The sequence below is a fragment of the Sturnira hondurensis genome, unplaced genomic scaffold, assembly GCF_014824575.4.
Source record: "Sturnira hondurensis isolate 20B ecotype Veracruz unplaced genomic scaffold, ASM1482457v3 Scaffold0000880, whole genome shotgun sequence".
In the NCBI taxonomy this organism is placed as follows: Eukaryota; Metazoa; Chordata; class Mammalia; order Chiroptera; family Phyllostomidae; genus Sturnira; species Sturnira hondurensis.
In genome coordinates, this window is record NW_028073511.1 from 20,809,080 (window position 1) to 20,828,952 (window position 19,873).

The following is a 19,873-nucleotide window of genomic DNA, read 5'->3' on the forward strand; positions in this document are numbered from 1 at the left end:
GTGCATGAATCTCTCATAAGAGCTTCCTGTCATCACAGCAGTCGCATTAACCCACATACATTGGAAACCCACTTCCGAAAACAGAACAAATGGCATCCCTAATACAACAAAAGTATACCACTCAAAATTAAAGATATGATGCATACATCTTATGAGAAAAATGTTCAGAATTTAGTTACATATCATACTGAAAAAATTAACAGGTGCAAGAAATAACGTGCATTAATTTTTGAAACATTAAATATCTTATAGATAACAAACTTAAGCTGGTCTTTATTACAAACAAAAAGTTATGTGAAAGCTGTCAAACACATGCTCACCTAATTCACACCTGAAACTAAGGCATGTCTATTTTAAATAAAGTACCAATCTATGCACTAAAATACTTGTAGCAATTTGCTAAAACCATTTAAAATGGGTGAGATAGATAGATACAGAAATCTACAGTCTCTTTTCACACTTACATTCAAATACCCAATTCTAACAATGAAATAGAACATTTAAGTTTTGTCCCTTTTTCCCCTTGAGTTCTTTCACCAAAACTTTGGTGATACCATCATGATTCACAGGTTAATGTGATACCCCACAAAGTTATCTTCCCACCTTTTATTTGTTACCATAACACATATGACTCTACTGTCAATTTGTTTTGCATAAATGACCTTGTCCTCTTATTTTCAATAGCCTTTGAAAATACTTATCTATTCATTATGATGAACGACATCTAAGTTTTTACATCCATCCTAACATTTATCTCACCACTTTTCAATAAAAGCTCTCTATTTGGGTCAGTTCAGTCTCCTCAGCCACTCATCCAACTGATTACCTACAGTCACCTAACACGTGTCAGGCCATAGGTAAAGTGCTAGGAATGCAGGGATGAGTTTTACAAAGTTGGGTCACAGAATCCATTTACATATTTTCCAATGAAAATGAAGTGCAGAAACAGTTATCAGTCATCTAAAAAAAGGGAAAGGACATTTAATAAAAATAAATGTACTAGTATATACAGATGGGCACTGGTCCATGTGTCAGGTGTTCACCTGTCACACAGGGATCTGCAGTATCTTATGTGAAGTATGGTGTGGGACAGTTCCAGAAAGCAATCAAGTGAACAGTTACGCCTTCACTGTTGTTCCCTCTTAGCACAGTCGCTGTCATGTCACAGATTATGATGAACGACAGCTTAGCTGAATGAACTAGTAACTTATCTAGAGTTAACTTTCAAAAATGTAGGGGAGGAATGTCATGGGTGCCCTGTGTGCCAAGTGACCATCTGATACATGGATCAAATGAGGGTATCACTGATAATCCATGTAATATATTAGTAAGCATTTATTCCTAGTAAATATCATTCTTGCAGAGAATTGGCAGAATGAAGATAAACCAATAATACAGGCACAACTAACAACAAAAAACGAAAATCGCCAATGCAGCAAATACGTTACTCTTAATACACAAACTATCAGTTACATCATGACGTAAAACCATGACAATCTAATCAGATGTGACAAGTCAACCAAAAAAATTAAACACATTAGGAGACAAAATAAAATAAAAATTTATACTCACTCTCCACAATAAACCTCGCACTAAACCCACACTATGCTGAAATAGTAGCTTATGTGAGGGGTGAGTTTACTGTGATTAGCAAGGCATCGAAAAAACAAACATCTTGAACATCAAGACAAGCTCTAAACAGTAGTTGGAATGAAAACTGTTTAAGTCCCCAACAATATACTTCCTTCCATCTGAATATACTTTCGAAAAGTAGCATTTTAATTATCACACCTATTGTAAGAACCAAATATTAAAATATATTGAACCTAAAATTATACTTTAAAATCACCGAGTCAAAAAGTATAAAACCAAGATCAAAAAAACAAATAAAGCACCTTCGGTCGTGCAGGCTTTAAAAAAAACACATTACTTTTTACATTAAAATGTTTTAGTGATAAAAATGTTAACTTTTATTATGAAGGACGCATGTCTCCCCAAATATTACTGATTTAATGAAACAAATTAATAATTTTTAAATATTCCATCAGATGTTAGAATTTCCATTTTTGAATATTTTATAATGCAAAGAACAAACTCCTGTAGTAGCACATATATTCTTTATAGACTTATACATATTAGGAGTACATACTAAATTTTAAACAATAAAGTTTTGAAGGCCACTTCAAAATAAATAAAAACTAAAATAAAATGTGAAGTTATGGTAAGGGAGATAAAAGTTGACCTAAAATACAGCAGCAGTTATTAGTTCTAAAGGGGAAAGGAGTTTCATAAAGCTGTCATTTGAACTGGACCTTGAATATGAACTGGTTTGCCAGAGTGGAAAAGGGAGGAAAGCGAATTTCAGGTAAAAGGAGCAACATGGACATAACTACGCAGAAATCAAAGCACACTGTATGGGAAAAGAACAGTTAACAGATGTAGACACTAGAGTCCTTTTTGGTATATCTAGACTTGGAACATCATATAACTGCTAATAGCAAAAGAAAAGCAGTTATTATATGCCTGTCATATAGAAGAACATACCATAACCACCCTTTAAGAAAATCTTGCCTCCCCAAATTAAATCTTAATCTCATCAAGGCTTTAGGACTCCCTGTCAATTACATAGAAAAGTAACTGCCACAATCCAAACTGGGACACTGTATGACAAGCCATTTCTTCAAGAAATTGTAAGAAAAAAAATGAGAAAATAAGGGGACTGTTACACAAAGAACACACAGATTAGAAGACATTTCAACCAATCAAAATATATGGATCATATATTCATACTAATTAAAACTGGAAAAAAAACATGATTAGAAATATGAACAGTCACTGGACACTTGATACACAATTTTTTTTGGTGTAATAATGAATCTGCAGTTACTTCTTCCTAATATTCTTTATCTTTTAGAGCTACATAATGATGAATTTACAGATGAAGGAATGGTATGAGGGATTATATAGGTAGGAGTTTAAAAGAAACAAGACTGGCCATGAATTGATAATAACTGAAATTGGTGCACGGAGATTTAATTTATTATTCTATCCTGTTTTTGTGTCATTTCCCATAATTTTTTTTTAAAGGAGGCAAAGGACTGTAGTTCTAGTTACCTTTGTCTTTTAAATTAAACCATCCCTTCAAGATTTGTTTTCCATAAGATATTTCTCATAAAGGAGACTGTAAATTTACATATCTGTCTACATAGAAATACAATCCTTATAAGCAAATGAAGACTTAAATTAATCTTGCTTCAGGATTATTTTTACTTTATAGTTATTCTATTAAAATCACTTTCACTCTGCTTCACCCCTAACACTCAGCCAGAACAAAATAAAACAGCAGGTATTAAATAAAGTAAAATAAGATATCTCAAAAGTAATCAAGTTTTATACATCTAAATTAAAGTGAATATGATAACTATTATGTTCAAGAAAAGAAATAGCTCCTAAGGGTATGTACAGCAAAAGCTTTTGTAAGCTATGTTTGGTTTTAAGCTGTTGATGAAAATTTATCACTACTCAACTCAAAAAAAAAGGAAAAGAGAAAGAAAAAAAGAAAGTACAGGTCACTGGAATATATTAGAAAAAATAGCATTTAAAAAAACAGCAAGTTGCATATTGTGTATATTATTGTAAAGATTCTTTCATGCATGAATTTTTATTGGTACAAGAAGGAAACCAAACTTAATCTAGTCAAAATGTTATTTAAAAAAATACTGCTGCTTGCTCACAAATAACAGAAAACTTAGAAAAAATAATTATAACTTTAAATATCAAAGACAGAAAATAGAAAGGTGATCACAATTAGCAACAATGGCTTTTTAAACCACAGTAGCTCATAAGCAGTAAGTGAAAAACACTAAATGCCAACTTAAAAATATTTTATTAAATGTTAATTCCATATTGAAGGTCCATCTATAAAATTTGATTTACGTCAAAGTCACAGCAAAAACATTTAAAAATGATCAGAGCTAGAGAGACAAGGTAACTCACGATGGTGGAAAATGTATTCATAATGTGTATATATAATACAGAAATTAAGTGATTAATTAAAAGCCAAGGTTATAATGGCTAACGTACCCATTTATATGTTCCCTGAACTTTAACTGTATCCTTAACCTGACAATTGTATTTGGGAAGAGAAACAGATTTTGAAATACCACAAAACGTCACCTGACTGAAGAAAAACTAGGTTGTACACACAAATTCCAGCAAATACATAATTAGGAGGACAAAGAAGGTGATACAGAGCCATAGGCTTGTTACAGAAATATGCCTCTGAAGAACTAAAAAAAAAAAACCAACACTTTTATTTAAATATTGGTTGTATGGCTATTGGGGTTAACACCTGATAAGTACCTTGGCAAAAAAAAAAAAAAAAATACTGCTACAATTTAAAATTCAATCCAAACCCAATATACCAAAAATTTGAGAAAGATACTTTTTATACAGATGATACATTTTGAATTAACTAGTAAACAGGAAAAAAAATTGATTTACAAGTCAATTCCCCATTAGAATTAAAAATAGGGTTACTTCCTTTCCTGTATTTTACATTGATTACTTCTACATATAACAATTCCTTACTTGTTCATATAGTTTGTTTTAGCAATATTTACCAAAAGCAAAATCAAATCAGAATTTTTCATATAATATTGGCATAATATTGTTCTCACTCTCTGCATTTATACATTGTACTTATTACAGTTTCTTATGCTAAATATTTAGCCAATGTTATATTTGTAAAACTTTCCAATATATGGCTACCAGAAACAATTTAGAATAAATAGAGCTTACTCTACTACCTTAATATTATATTTATCAAATAGGAACCTTTAGGCACATGGTAAAATATTAAATATTTACACTACAAAGTACTATCAAACATCACTTTTAAAGCTAACCCCTAGCCTATTAACATTTATATGTATTTTAATAAAAATAAGAGATGCAATCATCTCCACTGTATTACAGAAATATTTTAACCACTGTGAAAGAAAACCTAAACTGAATACAAAAATACAAAAACATTTCAGACTGTGAAAGAAATAAATATAAACATGACCAAGTTACTATTTTCATGTTTCTAAGTAGAATTTTCATATGAACCTATCAATTAGCTGTGCACATCACTGATCTTCAAGAATTAATTTAACAAAAGTTTATTTCATATTATTCATGTTTACAAACAAGTCTCTATGTACAGTAAACATATATAACACTCTAATAAACAACAGTGCAATGCTTCAGAAATTCTTTAAGTATTAGTATCAGATTCTCAAATTTTGAAATCTTTTAGTTTGCCAAATGTTTTAGATTAAGGACACAGGAATATATCAAATACTCACTTGCAGTTTTCCAGGTATCTTCTCCAGCCAAAACAGAATAAATAAAAAACCCTAATTGCACGATGGCCACAACATAAAAGAAAGTTCATACTAAGTAGCTTATTTTTATTTTTGAAATATAGTTCTTGAAATACATTACTAATTTCCTTCAGATATACTTAAGTTGATATTAATACAAGATTGTAAATGTGATCAGTCAAATATATTATAGCATTACAAGTTATTGTTCTGAAGATGAAATTTGTTCAAATATGCCACAAATTTAGATCAACCATAGTAAGAAAATTTAGATTCATCTTTCTTGTGGCCATATCAGAAACTGTTGATACTTAAATTAAAAAAAAAAACAAAACACTTCAATCACAGAGTATTATTAAGAAACTTTTCTCTCAATGACTTGGACCAAAGAGAGTTAATATTTGTATATTACATGGTTAACATTTAAAACCAGGTATTTTTAACAAGATATCAATGAACTGAACTGTATCCTTAACTGATATTACAGTTTTATACTAAGTGTGTAGGAAAAGAAAATAGGTTTCTAAATTTCATAAAGTACTGATAGCTAAAATAAAGGAAACCAGGTTATAATTTAGAATAAAGCCTTAACTACTTACAAAATTCTATGAACAAGATAGTTAGAGATTTGCTGTATAAACCATTTAAAAAATTTTTTAGATTTGACAAAGATCGGAAGGGGGTAGTTGGGATGGTAAAAAAGAAAAATACCTACTTTTTTTATTAACAAAATAATTTATTTAATTTATGATTCTCCTACTAACTTCCACTTCAATTCCCTGGAAAAACAGCTAAGGCAATTCTATACAGTCCTTTTTTCAAATAATCATCAACAGAAAAAACATATTCTTTGGGCTTCAACATAGTTGTCATTATTACAATTTTATAGGACTCCACAGTAGAAGCAATTTAATTACCTCATAAAGAAAATCCACACTTGAATGTTTATATAACATTTTTTTCCAAAAGATACATTTCTGGAAGGAGTATACTTAATGAATTATGTAACAAAAACAAAACAAAAACCCCCTCATGTTTCCAGTTTTAATCGGAAAATAATTTTTTAAACATATACATACATTTAGGAGGAAAAAGAGGATGGTTTGCCAATACCCATCAGCAAGTGTTAGTAATTGGTTTTATAATTTAGATTGTTCTTGTTAAATCTCAAGTTTCCAAGTTTAAACTTTTTTCTGTATAATTACCCATTGGAACAACATCAATATTAAATGGCTAAAACAACATGGTCTAGAAAATTCTTTGTATAGATTCTTGGCTGAAACATCTCATTACTAAAACTGGCATTCCAATGCTAGTTTTCCCATGTTTATCCATACACTGAATGAAATGCCCTTTCACTATACTTAACTGTATACCGTATTTTCGTTATTATTCTTATAGTTAGAACATAAAGCATCAAAACTACCACTTACTGTACCAAAATCCATGTTCACATGACTACATAAGAACTGGCCTCCAGAGATGAAAAACACTGTAATAATTATGATGTTTAAAAGGCATGTTTTATTATTCTTGCATGTAGGCTGGCCAAAAATATTGAGCAGCTACTTGTGTTCTTCCACACATGTTCACTGAGTTTCCTACCACAGTTTTAGTGCAACAAAATCTCTTTGAAAAGCCACTCTACAGTAATTATGGCAAGGCTCATTAAAATGCAGAGGTAAAGATTCCATTTGCAGAAAGAGTTAGAAAATGTGTGAAAAGAAAAGCTGTTTCATTAGAATGAATTTTTTTTGAATACTAAAAATACATATAAACATTCTTGAATTAGTCAATTATGATGTAGTATCATTTAGTGGTGACAAATTTTGAGAGTTGTGTTTAACAAACATTATAATTGGGATTACTATAATCTTAGGTAAACATTTAATACACAATACCAAGGTAGTTTCCTCTTTTTTAAAATTTTTGTACCAAAAAAGCATAACATTTATTGTTAACATTTCTTCTTACCTGTGAACTTAGACCAATAAAGTACTCTGCATTAAAATTTAAATCTTGAGACAGTAGTACAGCATTGAAAAAAAAACTGTAAAGCAGCTCAGATACATTGAACCCAGATTTTACATTTTCATCTGTCAAATTAGAATATAAAAAAGCAAGCTTGAAAATCAAGGTGAAAAAGCTTATTGTTCCTCAAGAAAATGTATGAACAATCTGAAAATGATCAACTAGTATGAATGAAACATTGTACATAGTTAAGTCACATTTAGTGGTTACTAAACATACCACTCCCTCCTGGAAATTACGGAACCATCTACATGTGAAACTAAGTCATCTTCATTTTCATCATAATGTTCATCGCTGACAAACTGCATTCCCATTTTTAGATCTTCATAATAATCCATTGGTCTTTCAAACCTACTGAGATTTTCTACATTGTTCCACTGTGTTTTTTCAGGTTCCTCTAAATAGTCTTTCCGTATTAGATTGTTCACTGGATTTTTGTTTTCTTTTTTTACACTGTCTGGGTAAGAATCAAGCTCATCTTGTTGAAGGACATCTATTTGAGATTCTTTTTGCATATCTGATGGTGGAATGTAGTTCTTGGCAAAGTAGTCTCCACGAAACGTCCGTCTTCTCCTGTAGCAGAATATTCCAGCCAAAACACTTACAAGTATTACGAAGAGAGCCCCACCCACTACACTAGCAATGATTGTGCCAATTGTGTCATCCTTAATTGTTGCCAAAGTTGATAATGGGAAGGGCAATTTTTTTACTTCTTTTGTTAGATCTTCAATGTCAGCAGTTGAGGAATGCCACTGAACTGTAGGCTGAAGGGTGGTAGTAGTAGTAGGAGGATCTAATGGAAACAGTAAAGATAGACAAGACACAGAAAGGCAAAGAATGTCAATGAGGGCTGATTTAGCAGCAAGTTGAAAAGACAGCACAGTTGATGAATATATACTCATAACAACAATAGTTTTTCATTCTTAATTTGGCTTAAGATTAGAGTGTAATGGAACTTATATAGTATATTTTTTAATTACAACTGACAATTACCAATAAAGAAAAAAGGAATAAAAAATCATCTATAGTGTAAATCCTAAATTATTCCATCCATACTTAAGTGTGATAGTGTACTCAAAGAAATGTTGTTTTTTTAAATGAAGAACATTACTTAAGTGTCCTATACACAGCTGGCTTAAGAAGTATCATACCAAAAATTAAATCAAATAATTCAAGTGTACATTTTTTAGCCAGCAGCACAAGAAAATACAGTGAAAGAATGAAAAAAGTATGTTTTCTTAATATTCATTTTACCTAATATAGTTTATTTTTATAAGCTCTGAACTTATCTATAAAAGAATGAAAAACTATAGAATCTTGTTAAGTGGTCATAGTATAAGCTGCTGGTTTAATCATTCTCTCAAAAATATTTTCCTTAAATAAAGAGAACTCTTCAGTTTTTAAAAGAGAACTTATATTGTATATACCAGTATTTAGTAATTAAAAAAATGTATTTAAACTGTATTAGCCAAATAGGCTATTATTTAATGAAACTAATAGACAAAGTATAAACAGGTAAACTATAAAATGTTATAAAATATCATTATCATGTTTACACCCAATGGGCAAAATACCTAAACATTTAGGAAATTGAGGGATTTCAACCATATCTGCAAAATTTAATGTCACATTGCTTTAGGATGGAGTCTCAAAAAGAGCAACTAATATTTTAGAGAGAACATTCTAATACTTAAATATTAGATGCAAATGATCCTGTGTACTGCCATTAGAATATAGAGAAAATAGCCATTAATATTAAAAAGCAACTAAACATAAACAGTAAAAATTAAAGATTGGTTAATCATCAATTAGGTGGTATTTGTAGGTCATATTACACAAAACTCTAAGAGTCTGAAGAAAGGATGAGATAAAAAATCTTGAATTTCTTCATTGATAAAAATAAATGACCCAAATGGTAATCTCCTGTAATTAATTTTTAAATGAGTGGTACTGATAGAGCTTTTAAAAAAATGATTGTTAGAAAAATACTAAATCTACATGGGGTAAGTTATTCTAAAATTATAAGCTAAAGAAAAATACTTACTGAAACAGGTTTCATCACGGAATGCCATATGTATAGAATGTGGTAAAAATTTAGCAAGTACAGTATAAAATTGAAAGTACAGTATAACTAATTTCCTAGAAGTGTAACCAACATAACAGGCAAACCTGTCAAGTACCTTGAAGTGAATAATAGGTATCATATTATATGTAAGTGAATCAAGGAAGTTTTCATTTATATTCGATAGTTGAGTAAACCTAATCTTTAAAAAATTTTGAAACTGCAGGATCATTTCTAGTATATAAGTAGTAAAGCCTCATATAATCCAACTTCACAGAACAAGCTATTAAAGAAATACACTAAAAATTAATCATTTGTAAGACAATTCACGTATTTTCTGAAGAGGACGGTCTAATGGAAAAGTCAAGTTTTAAGTATTGAATATCATCTTTCCAATGATTCCCAAAGAAAAAGTATTACAATAAACTAGTATCTAAAAGTTTTTGATAGCTCTTAATGAAATGTTATTTTTCTCAGTGCGTATACATGAGGCTCTCTCACCAAGTGTAGGATATACAACAACATTTTTGCCAAGTGTCCTGAAAAAAAGCCAGCAATCACTGACATACCTTTTCTACTTGCAATGCTATTTAGATACACATAGGTGGGTATCTAAGTCAGAATTAACAAATTACAGCTTTCAGGAAAATCTAACTAAAAAAAAGTGCCCCCCAAATACCTATTTACAATGGTTCTAGTAATTTTTTAGTTTATTGTCCCCCCCTCAACCAGTGCTAAAAACAGCATAGCCTGAAGACAATATGATTGCATAAAAGTGGAACCAGTGTCAACACTTTATCATTCTGTATTTTTAAGCAATGGACATTGACAATGCATATAAGATATTTATTCATATTTTAGAATTCTTCCCTTTCTCTAAGAGAATTACAATGAAAGTTAAATTCATGTAAGGAGTCAGGAAGAGTAACATTATGTAATCACTAGTAGGTACTTATTTATCATGATTTAAAATAGTTTCAAACTGTATTTTTTACCTTTGACATTACTTTTTGATATTCTTTGCTCAACGTAAGATAAATGACTATATGACAATATCAATGAACTAGTAGACCGATTTCTCCACACCTTAATGAAGAACATCTTAAGATTCTTTTTTCAAATTAATGAGTTCTGCCAAATGGGAAAACAAAATAGTCCAGTAGTGCCTCTGTAGCTATAAAGTATATTTTATCATAATAATGACTATGCTAAAAATTAAATTAATTGATTTCTTTTAGACTTTATGTGATTTGCTTAAGTAAATAAAATCTATAATTTTTTAAAGATTTTATTTATTTATCTTTAGAGAGGAAAGAAAGGAGAGAAGGAGAGAAACATCAATGTATGGTTGCCTCTCCTGAGTCCCCTGCTGGGAACCGGCCCGCAACCCAGGCATGTGCCCTGACTGGGAATCGAACCACGATCCTGTGGTTCGCAGGCCCGTGCTCAATCCACTGAGCTACACCAGCCTGGGCAAAATCTATAAATTTTAAATAAAGTTTAAGGATTGCTAAGAATGTGGGTTCTTAAGTCTTATATGTCTGGTTCCTAAAATCAGTAAAATTTGAAATTCAGGATTTGCACAGAAATGTACTTTCACTTTTAGGCATGATGGAATTTAAATGATATATAAAAATTTATATCCCTATCCTCAAAGAAAAATAAGCGATATCGGGGGAAAAAACAAAACACCAAAAGCAACAATTTCCTGAAGTCAATTTGTATGAGTCAAAGAGCCACTTTGACTCTTCACGAGGAAGAGCTGAAGTCAAATGCTGCAGTCTTGAATCAACCACCTCTTGTCAAAAATCTCATGCTTTCCAATTTGGGAAATGTGCAATAAAATTATGAACAATTACTTATAAAATATCTGTTAAAGGAATATCTTATGACTGAAAACTAAAAGCCTCTAGTCACAACATGTTCCTTTACTAAATATTTTAAATAATCACTTCGAAAATTACAAATATCAATTTTAATACTGAGGTAAAATTTTTTCCAATGAAAAAGATGAACTGTTTGATGATTTACTCTGTGTAAATCATGACCTTTCAGTATGATAAAAGCCTATTTAGAGGTTTTATTAGTCATTTTGAAAAGGCAGTATTTCACCTAGGATACTTGATATATACCAAGAAGCTCTTAGAGGATTTATTTATTTATTTTAATCCTCACTCAAGAATATATATTTACTGACTTTAGAAAAAGAAGAAAGGGTAGAAAGAGAGGGACATGGGGAGAGAGAGGGGCAGAGAGAGATAGAGATAGAGATAGAGAGAGAGAGAAAGAGAGAGAGGGAGAGAAAAACATCAATCGGTTGCCTCCTGTATGCATGCTAACCAGGGATCAAACCTCTAATTTTTTGGTGTATGGGACAACACTCCAACCAACTTAGGCACCTGATCAAGACGCTCTTAAAAGATTTAAATAAACTCAGCACAGTTTACTGCATTAAAACACTGGATAGATATGTAATGTCTAATTCCTGATGATTACTTGAAAAATATCACCTTATATATGCTGCCTTGTTATTAAGTCCTTAGTGGCAATTAACTGATTTTTCATATTTACTTAAAATGATTTCCCCTCTTAGAAGAGTAAGTACATAATCATCACTTTACACCCCAAATGACGGAAATACAGTAGTGATTCCCATCACTACTAGGATTTATATACTAGTTGGGGTAAAGAGACAAGCATATAAATAAAATAAGTAGTATGTCACATGGCAATAAGTACTGTAAAGAAAAATAAAGCAGAGAAGGAAGACAGAAAATAATAAATATGTGAGAAGAGAGAGGTCTCAATTTCACATACAACTGTGAAGGTAATATTTGAGTAAAGACCTAAAGGAAGTGAGAAAAAGATGTATGAGGATATCTGAAGAGCATTCAAAGGCAGTGCAAACAGCAAGTGCAAAGATTCTGAGGTAAAAACATGCCTATTGTTCTCATGCTGGCAAAATAGGCCAGTATGACTGAAGCCAAGTGAGCAAGGGATAAAATAAGGAATGAGGTCAAAGAGATCATCTAGGACCACAACATGTACAGAGTCTTGTAAGTCACTGTAAAGATTTCGTTTTCATTGTGGATAAAATTCGAAGTCCATAGAAGGTGTAAAGAGAGCAACGCCATGATCTGACATGTCTTTTGAAAAGATCATTCTGGCTGCTGATCTGATAACAGATTTAAAGAAAAAAGATTAAATGGCTGTTCTAGTAAGTTCAGTAAGAGTTGCTGGTGGCTTGAACCAGAATATTAGAAGTAGGGAATTGGTAAGGTTCTGTGTATATATATATATATATATGATAGCTGACATTGATTTGTTGATGGATTGAATGGAATATGAAAAAAACTGAAATCGAGGATAAATGTAAAAGATTAGGAGGAAGACTACTGGAGGAAAAGATCTGGTGGCAAGGGACAGGAAAAAGATCAGGACCTCAGTTTTGAATGTTAAGTTGTAAATGCCTATATATACTTCTACATAAATTAATAATCATTAATAGGCAGTTGGACACACAAGTCAGGACTAAAGGGAAGTAGACCCAGAATGCCAAAAGATATGAATTTAGGATATCATCACTGTTATCAGTATATATAAGAATGCCCACATGGAACCTTAATATTTAAAAGATTGCACATTGAGTCTAAGATTTACAAGTAATATTTCATACCAAATTTTGTAACACACATATGAAAAGCAAGCAGTCCTTGGGATAAGTACATTTTAAATATGCTTTAAGATTCTTTTTTTTTTTAATAAAAACCTAAGGAAGAAATGGAGACTAGTATACTAATATTTAATTTCATTTATATTTCTACCAAAGCACTATTGCTGGAAGAGATGGTTCTTGATGTACATAATTCTAAGTTTCTTGTAAGATTCACGTAAAAAAAAAGAGAGAGGAAGAGAGACTCTATTGTATGCCAGGCATTAACTAAGGTGTAAATAAAGTGAACACAAATTGTTTAACTGTGAGGACAGATAAGTACATAAATAAGCATACAACTACAAATTGTAATAAATAATGTGGGGTTACTTTTCTTAGGTTGAGTAATCATACAAGAACAGAGAATATAACAAAAGCAAGGTTACAATTTCTCTAAAATGTCTAATTGATTTAATTTTGGATTTGAACAGAAATAAAAAACTACCTATTACAGAATTACCATACAAACCTGCATTTCTCAAGGTTCTCTTCCTTTTGCCTTTAATTTTCCATGTGTTAGACATGAAGACTGCTGCATTCTTATAGAAGGAGATGCTCAAAATAGTTTACATAATTCACATAAATAAGAATTCCATTGATAATTCATTTATAGCCACACCCAGGATACAATATATTTTTAGTTCTAACTATATTTGGTGAATATTCAAATTTATACTGTCAAATTAACAAAAAACTTTCAGAGTGAAACAAGTGGAATGTGAAAAATCTTAGTGGTTTAACGACTAATAATAAAAGACATTTTAAATTTTACTTCATTAAAACATTTTCAGTAGCATTCCTACTTCACTACTGAGTAATCTAATGTGGTATATAGTAATATATTGAGTGACTATGTTATTTAATAAGCCAGGTCATCAAAGTTGATTTCCTATTTTATTTGTCAGATGCTTTTGTGCAGAAGAGCTACCAAAAATAAACAAAAGAAACCCCAGAGTTCGTTCCTAGTGTCAAGACAAAAAAACCTAGAAGGGCGCACACTACCTATAAAAGTAAGATATTTAACACTATTTAACAGTAAATTTAACTATGCATAGGCCTTAAAATGTATATAAAGTTGCTGCATAGACATTTTGACATTAAGTAAAGAAATGCCACTTTACACATGTACAGCCCTATCTGTTTACACATGTAACTGTATTTCGGATAGGGTTACTTTATTATATCTTTTAGATTATTTGGAAAATCTCAGGCTAAGGAACCTGTATCTTCACAAGTATAAATTACTACCATGATCACAGCGTTATTGTTATGACTGTCATTATAGGGATAATTAAAATAACATATTTTGCAAGTAGATGGTAACTTACCTGAAATGTAGATGACCTTTTGATCACTTCTTTGACCAAGGGAATTGGTCACTTTACAGACGTAAACACCGGAATAATTGAAAGTCAGTGGATGGACAAAATGAAGAGTATTGTCTGAAGCCAATAAACCATCAGGCCACTGTCCATCCAACCTAGAATTGAAAAAGCATGAAATTACTTTATATATCCTCAGTTTTTAGTCATTGACAGCTATTTAGTTATGATATTTTGAGATGTTAATGAAAGAACCAGCATTGTATGGGTAAAATTCACTATGAAATGATGTATGTACTAAATTGTGAATTTTTATTTTTAGTAAGTTGAACTAATAAAGTCCACTAAAAATTCTTTCAAAATAGCAATTCATGTAAGTGTACCTAGGCCAACAAAGTAAAATGAGAGGGAAGGAGAGGAAAAAAATTACGTGATTTTAAAGAATTCAAAAAACTTGAAAATTAGAAAAACATTATTTACAGAAATACTCATTTTATCAAAAGATTCAAAGTAATTATCTGTTAATGACAGACCTTCTCATGATATATCTACAATTCTCTAAATAAAAATTCATCTAGTTTAAGTACATGATATATTTTAGCCCTTTCTGTAATATATTTTTAAAAGCACCAGTTAATGCAGAATAAGTCTATAGTGTGCCCATTCCATGGTTAGTTTCTAAACCACCAAGAAGGGTCTTCTTATAAAATAGTTTCATTTGTAAGGTGGACATATGTGATGATAAAAACCAAGACACCGTTTGGTATCAATAACTCTTTTTAAATGGTGCCTATCCTAAGAAGTCCTTTCTATAGTGGTGTATTATCGCATATTGCTATCAAGCACAACGGGAATAAAATCTCACTATAAAGCCATTCACTGCAAGAGAATTCAAGTATACTGCTATAGATTATTTTTCCATTCTTGCAGTACAGAAAAAATCCACCATCAGGTCTTTATTTTCAAATTAGTTTTAAAGGCCACAGATTTTTTAGATAAGAAGATAAAAATCTAGTAAATCCAGGCACTTAATTACTATACTTTAATTTTTAAGCAGATCTTCAAAATGCTTCTTCATTCCTTCAACTCATCCATCCACTATTTACCTTACTCTCCTCTTGCTGGTGTTGCTGAGATACAAAGCTAAGTCCGATTTAATCCTTGCTTTCAATAACAGAAATACATAGCAGGAGACCAATGACTAATTACAAAGACTATAAAACCAAAGAATAAAAAAAGGCAGAATGAAGTGAATCAACACTGGAAAACAGGAGGTATAATTTCATTCTGTGATCCCAAGGGTAGGAGGTAGAAGAACAATCAGGAAAAACTTTTATACTTGCTGGTATTTAATTTAGCAATGAAGAATAAAGGTAATAGTCTAATGGTTAAAAAGCAAAAACACCCTCCTCAAAGAATTTTGGAAACATTTTTAGAACATCAACTTTAAAAAGGTGAATTCTTTTTCTAAAAATAACAATAAATATAAACTGTATGTATATTTTCAACTATCTTTACTTTGGGCCCAAAATTCCAATCCCTTTAATTCTGAGCATTATAAAACAATGTCTTATAACACTTTAAATTGTTTATTTAAATGAACCAGCCAGAAAATTCTTATCACACTGAACTCCCAATAAATGGCATTTTAAGCACCTACAACGGTCTTGTATTCATGATCTATTATTTATATTCATTGTCTCTACCCTCACAAAAGCTCTATTAAGTATCATTATGATTTCATTTAAAAAGACACCTCCAATTACAGAGACGAGGTGATAAGCCAGAATAGTATGTCTTTTAGAAATTCCAGCCGAGATGGAGGCGTAGGTAGATACAATTTTCCTCTTGGCACAACCAAAAGGACAACAACAAATTTAAAAATAAAAGTAACCAGAACTGCCAGAAAATCGAACTGCAAGAAGTCTGACAACCAAGGAGTTAAAGAAGAAACATTCATCCAAACTGGTAGGAGGAGCAGAGACAGGCAACTGGGGTTGTGAGGACTCTTCAAAAGGTGGCAACTGGAGGCTGGGGAGCACAAGGCAGCGTCTGGTGGAGCAGGCAGTCCCACATTAGTGTGCAGATAAACCAGGAAGAATAACTAGGAAGTGAGACAAACAGTGCAAGCCAGGGTTCCAGTGTGGGAAATAAAGCCTCGAAACTTCTGGAAGTAGAAATCTGTGGGGGTTGCAGCAATGGGAGAAACTCCCAACTCACAGGAGAATTCCTTGGAGAGACCCACAAGGTCCTAGAAAGTACACAAAACCACCCACCTAGGAATCAGCACCAGAAGGGCCCAATTTGCCTGTGGGTAGCAGAAAAAGTGACTGAAAGTCCGCAGAGAGCTGAGCTAGGGATATTGTTCCCTCTCTGACCCCTCCCCCCACATACAGGGCCACAATGCAGTAATGTGTGCTGCCCCACCCTGGAGAAGCCTAAGGTTCTGCACCTTACTATGTAACTGGCGCACGTAGTGTTTTACCTCCTCAATAAATAAAAAGAGGAAGTAAAACAATACAGCCCAAATGAAAGAACAGATCAAAGCCCCAGAAAAAATACAACTAAGCAATGAAGAGAGATAGCCAACCTATCAGATGCACAGTTCAAAACACTGGTAATTAGGATGCTCACAGAAATGGTTGAGTATGGTCTCAAAATAGAGGAAAAAGTGAAGGCTATGCAAAGTGAAATAAAGGAAAATGTATAGGAAATTAGCAGTGACAGGAAGAAAACTGGGAAGCAAATCAATGATTTGAAGAAGGAAGAAATAAACATTCAATCAGAACAAAATGAAGTAAGAAGAGTTCAAAAAAATGAAGAGAGGCCTAGAAACCTCTAGGACAACTTTAAACATTACAATATCCAAATGAGAGGGGTGACAGAAGAAGAAGAGCAAGAAATTGAAAACTTATTTGAAAACGTAATGAAGGAGAAATTCCCCAATCTGGCAAAGGAAACAGGCTTCCAGGAAGTCCAGGAAGCTCAAAGAGTCCTAAAGAAGTTGGACCCAAGGAAGCACACACCAAGGCACATCATAATTACATCACCCAAGATGAAAGATAAGGAGAGAATCTTAAAAGCAGCAAGGGAAAAGGAGACAGTTACCTAGGACAGTTCCCACAAGACTATCAGCTGATTTCTCAAAAGGAACCCTGCAGGCAAGAAGGGGCTGGAAAATATTCCAAGTCATGAAAGACAAGGGCCTATGTCCCATATTACTTTATCCAGCAAAGCTATCATTTAAAATGGAAGGGTAAATAAAGTACTTCCCAGATTAAGGTCAAGTTAAAGGAGTATATCATCACCAAGCCCTTATTATATAAAATGTTACATGGACTAAACTAAGAAAAAGATCAAAACTATAAATAGCAAAAATGACAACAAACTCTCAACTATGAAGAATTGAACCTAAAAAACAAAAACAAAAATGAACTAAGCAAACAACCAGAACAGGAACAGATTCACAAAAACAGAGATCACATGGAAGGTTATCAGCGGGGAGTGAGAGCACGGAGAATGGGTGAAAAGGTACAGGGAACAAAATAGACAGCTGGGAGGTTAAAAATAGTATGGGAAATAGAGAGGCCAAAGAACTTATATGTATGACCCATGAACATGATCTAAGGTAGGGGAATGATGGTGGAGGGGTGGTTCAGGGCAGAGGGCAATAAAGGGGAGAAAAAATGGGACAACTGCAATAGTATAATCAATAAAATATTATTTAAAAAAAAAGAAATCCCCTATCACACATCCTAACCAATGACTGTTTCCCACATTTAAGAACATGGAAATGAAAAGGCTTTTCCTACTTCTAAAATTGAAACTTTGCTTAAAGGCAACAGATTGACCAAATATATTGTTTCCTTACTTTTACAAAATCTAATCCCAAACAAGAGTAAAGGAATTAAAGTTATTAAATACCTATTAGGAGAAAGAAAACAGGAGGTAGAATTCATCAGATAAGATGTTTCAAAAACTTTTAGGAGAAAACAAATGGAAACAGTGTATGCTTTAAGCCACTGCTTCTTAATCAGAAGCGATTTTTGTCTCCAGAAGACAACCAGCATGTCTGAAGGCATTTTTGGTAGTAGCAATGGGGGTGCCCAAAAGAGGAGAGAAGGAAGTAGGGAGGTGAAGTACTACTAGCTTTAGAGATTTGAGGTCAGGAATGCTGCTAAGCATCCTACAATTCACAGAGCTGCCTCGAGCAAAAAAGATTTTTCCAGCCCCAAACTTCAACAGTGCCAGGCTGAAAAAAACTTCCTCTGCTTTAGGCTGAAGAAGTGCTTACAGGAGCATAATGGATGAGGGAGCAGCCAATTTGGTCCAAAGAACTCACATAGATTTGGAGTTTATCTCATTATACTGCAGAAGGCTGGAATGAGGCAAAGGGCTAGAGATAATATTAGTTCAAAGTTGAAAAAACAAAACAAGAGATTATTCCCAATTCTGTACAGAGTCCAGACATTTATGTTTAGGTAAAATAAAGATTAATTTAATACATAAACTGAATGGCCATAAAAAAAAGTCTTCTACCCATCCATAGGTAACACCAGAAGCTTCCCCAGAGAAAACAAGTCTCTATTTGATCACTCTGAGTGGAATCTGCTAATGAGTAATCCCCACTATGGAGAGTTTTCACTTAGCGTTTTAACTAAATGCATCACTATGAAGTGACTGGACAACTGAGAAAATTTGGAAATGCCTACAAAATAAAAGAAAAACAAAAAAAGAACTAGGAGGAAAAAGGGGACAATAGAGGGGGAAAGTCTGCAGAAGGAAGAGCTCCAGTACCTCTAGAAAAAAGCAAGAAGATATTATATATACACAAACTAAGAAAAGTAGGCTTTGAAAATGAACAGAGAATAAGAAAATGCTCTTAGAAAATAAAAGTATGCTTCAATATTTTTACTCAAGGGGGGAAAAATCAAGCAAATCACCTAGAAAGAATAATAATTTGAAAAATAAGAAAGGATATTTAGTAAGCAATAAATACAAGTTCTTATTAAGAGCAAATAGAAAAATGGAGAGGAAATGAATAAAAAAATAAGAAAAATTTCCACATTGATAAATATAATTCTCTAGATTTAAGGGGCCCTTAAATATTGAGAAGTCTGAATGAAAACTGTACTGTAACAGTTGAAATTTCAAGCTTAAAGAGAATTAAGGATATTTAGATAAAGCTACAAAAGTAAAAACAAGTGATTATTAGCCCTCCGTGACAATAGTTTTAGACAAAACAAAACAAAACAAGAATTCCAGTATACTGCTTAATTCTCAATAAATAATATCTACCTTTCACAGAGAGGCAAATAATAATTACAGAATTTAATTAGAAGTAACAATCTCATTGAAGTTATGAAAAATAGGGTAA

At 32.2% G+C, this 19,873-nt stretch overlaps 1 protein-coding gene across 1 annotated transcript in view; it reads right to left on the reverse strand.

The window, feature by feature from the left end:
* The window catches only part of NECTIN3 (nectin cell adhesion molecule 3), a 122,779-nt gene that overhangs the window by 56,535 nt on the left and 46,371 nt on the right, over nucleotides 1-19,873 (reverse strand). Inside the window, exon 5 of the mRNA XM_037055514.1 lies at nucleotides 14,503-14,654. Coding sequence (XP_036911409.1) covers nucleotides 14,503-14,654 — 152 coding nt within the window. The remainder of the gene's footprint in view (nucleotides 1-14,502; nucleotides 14,655-19,873) is intronic.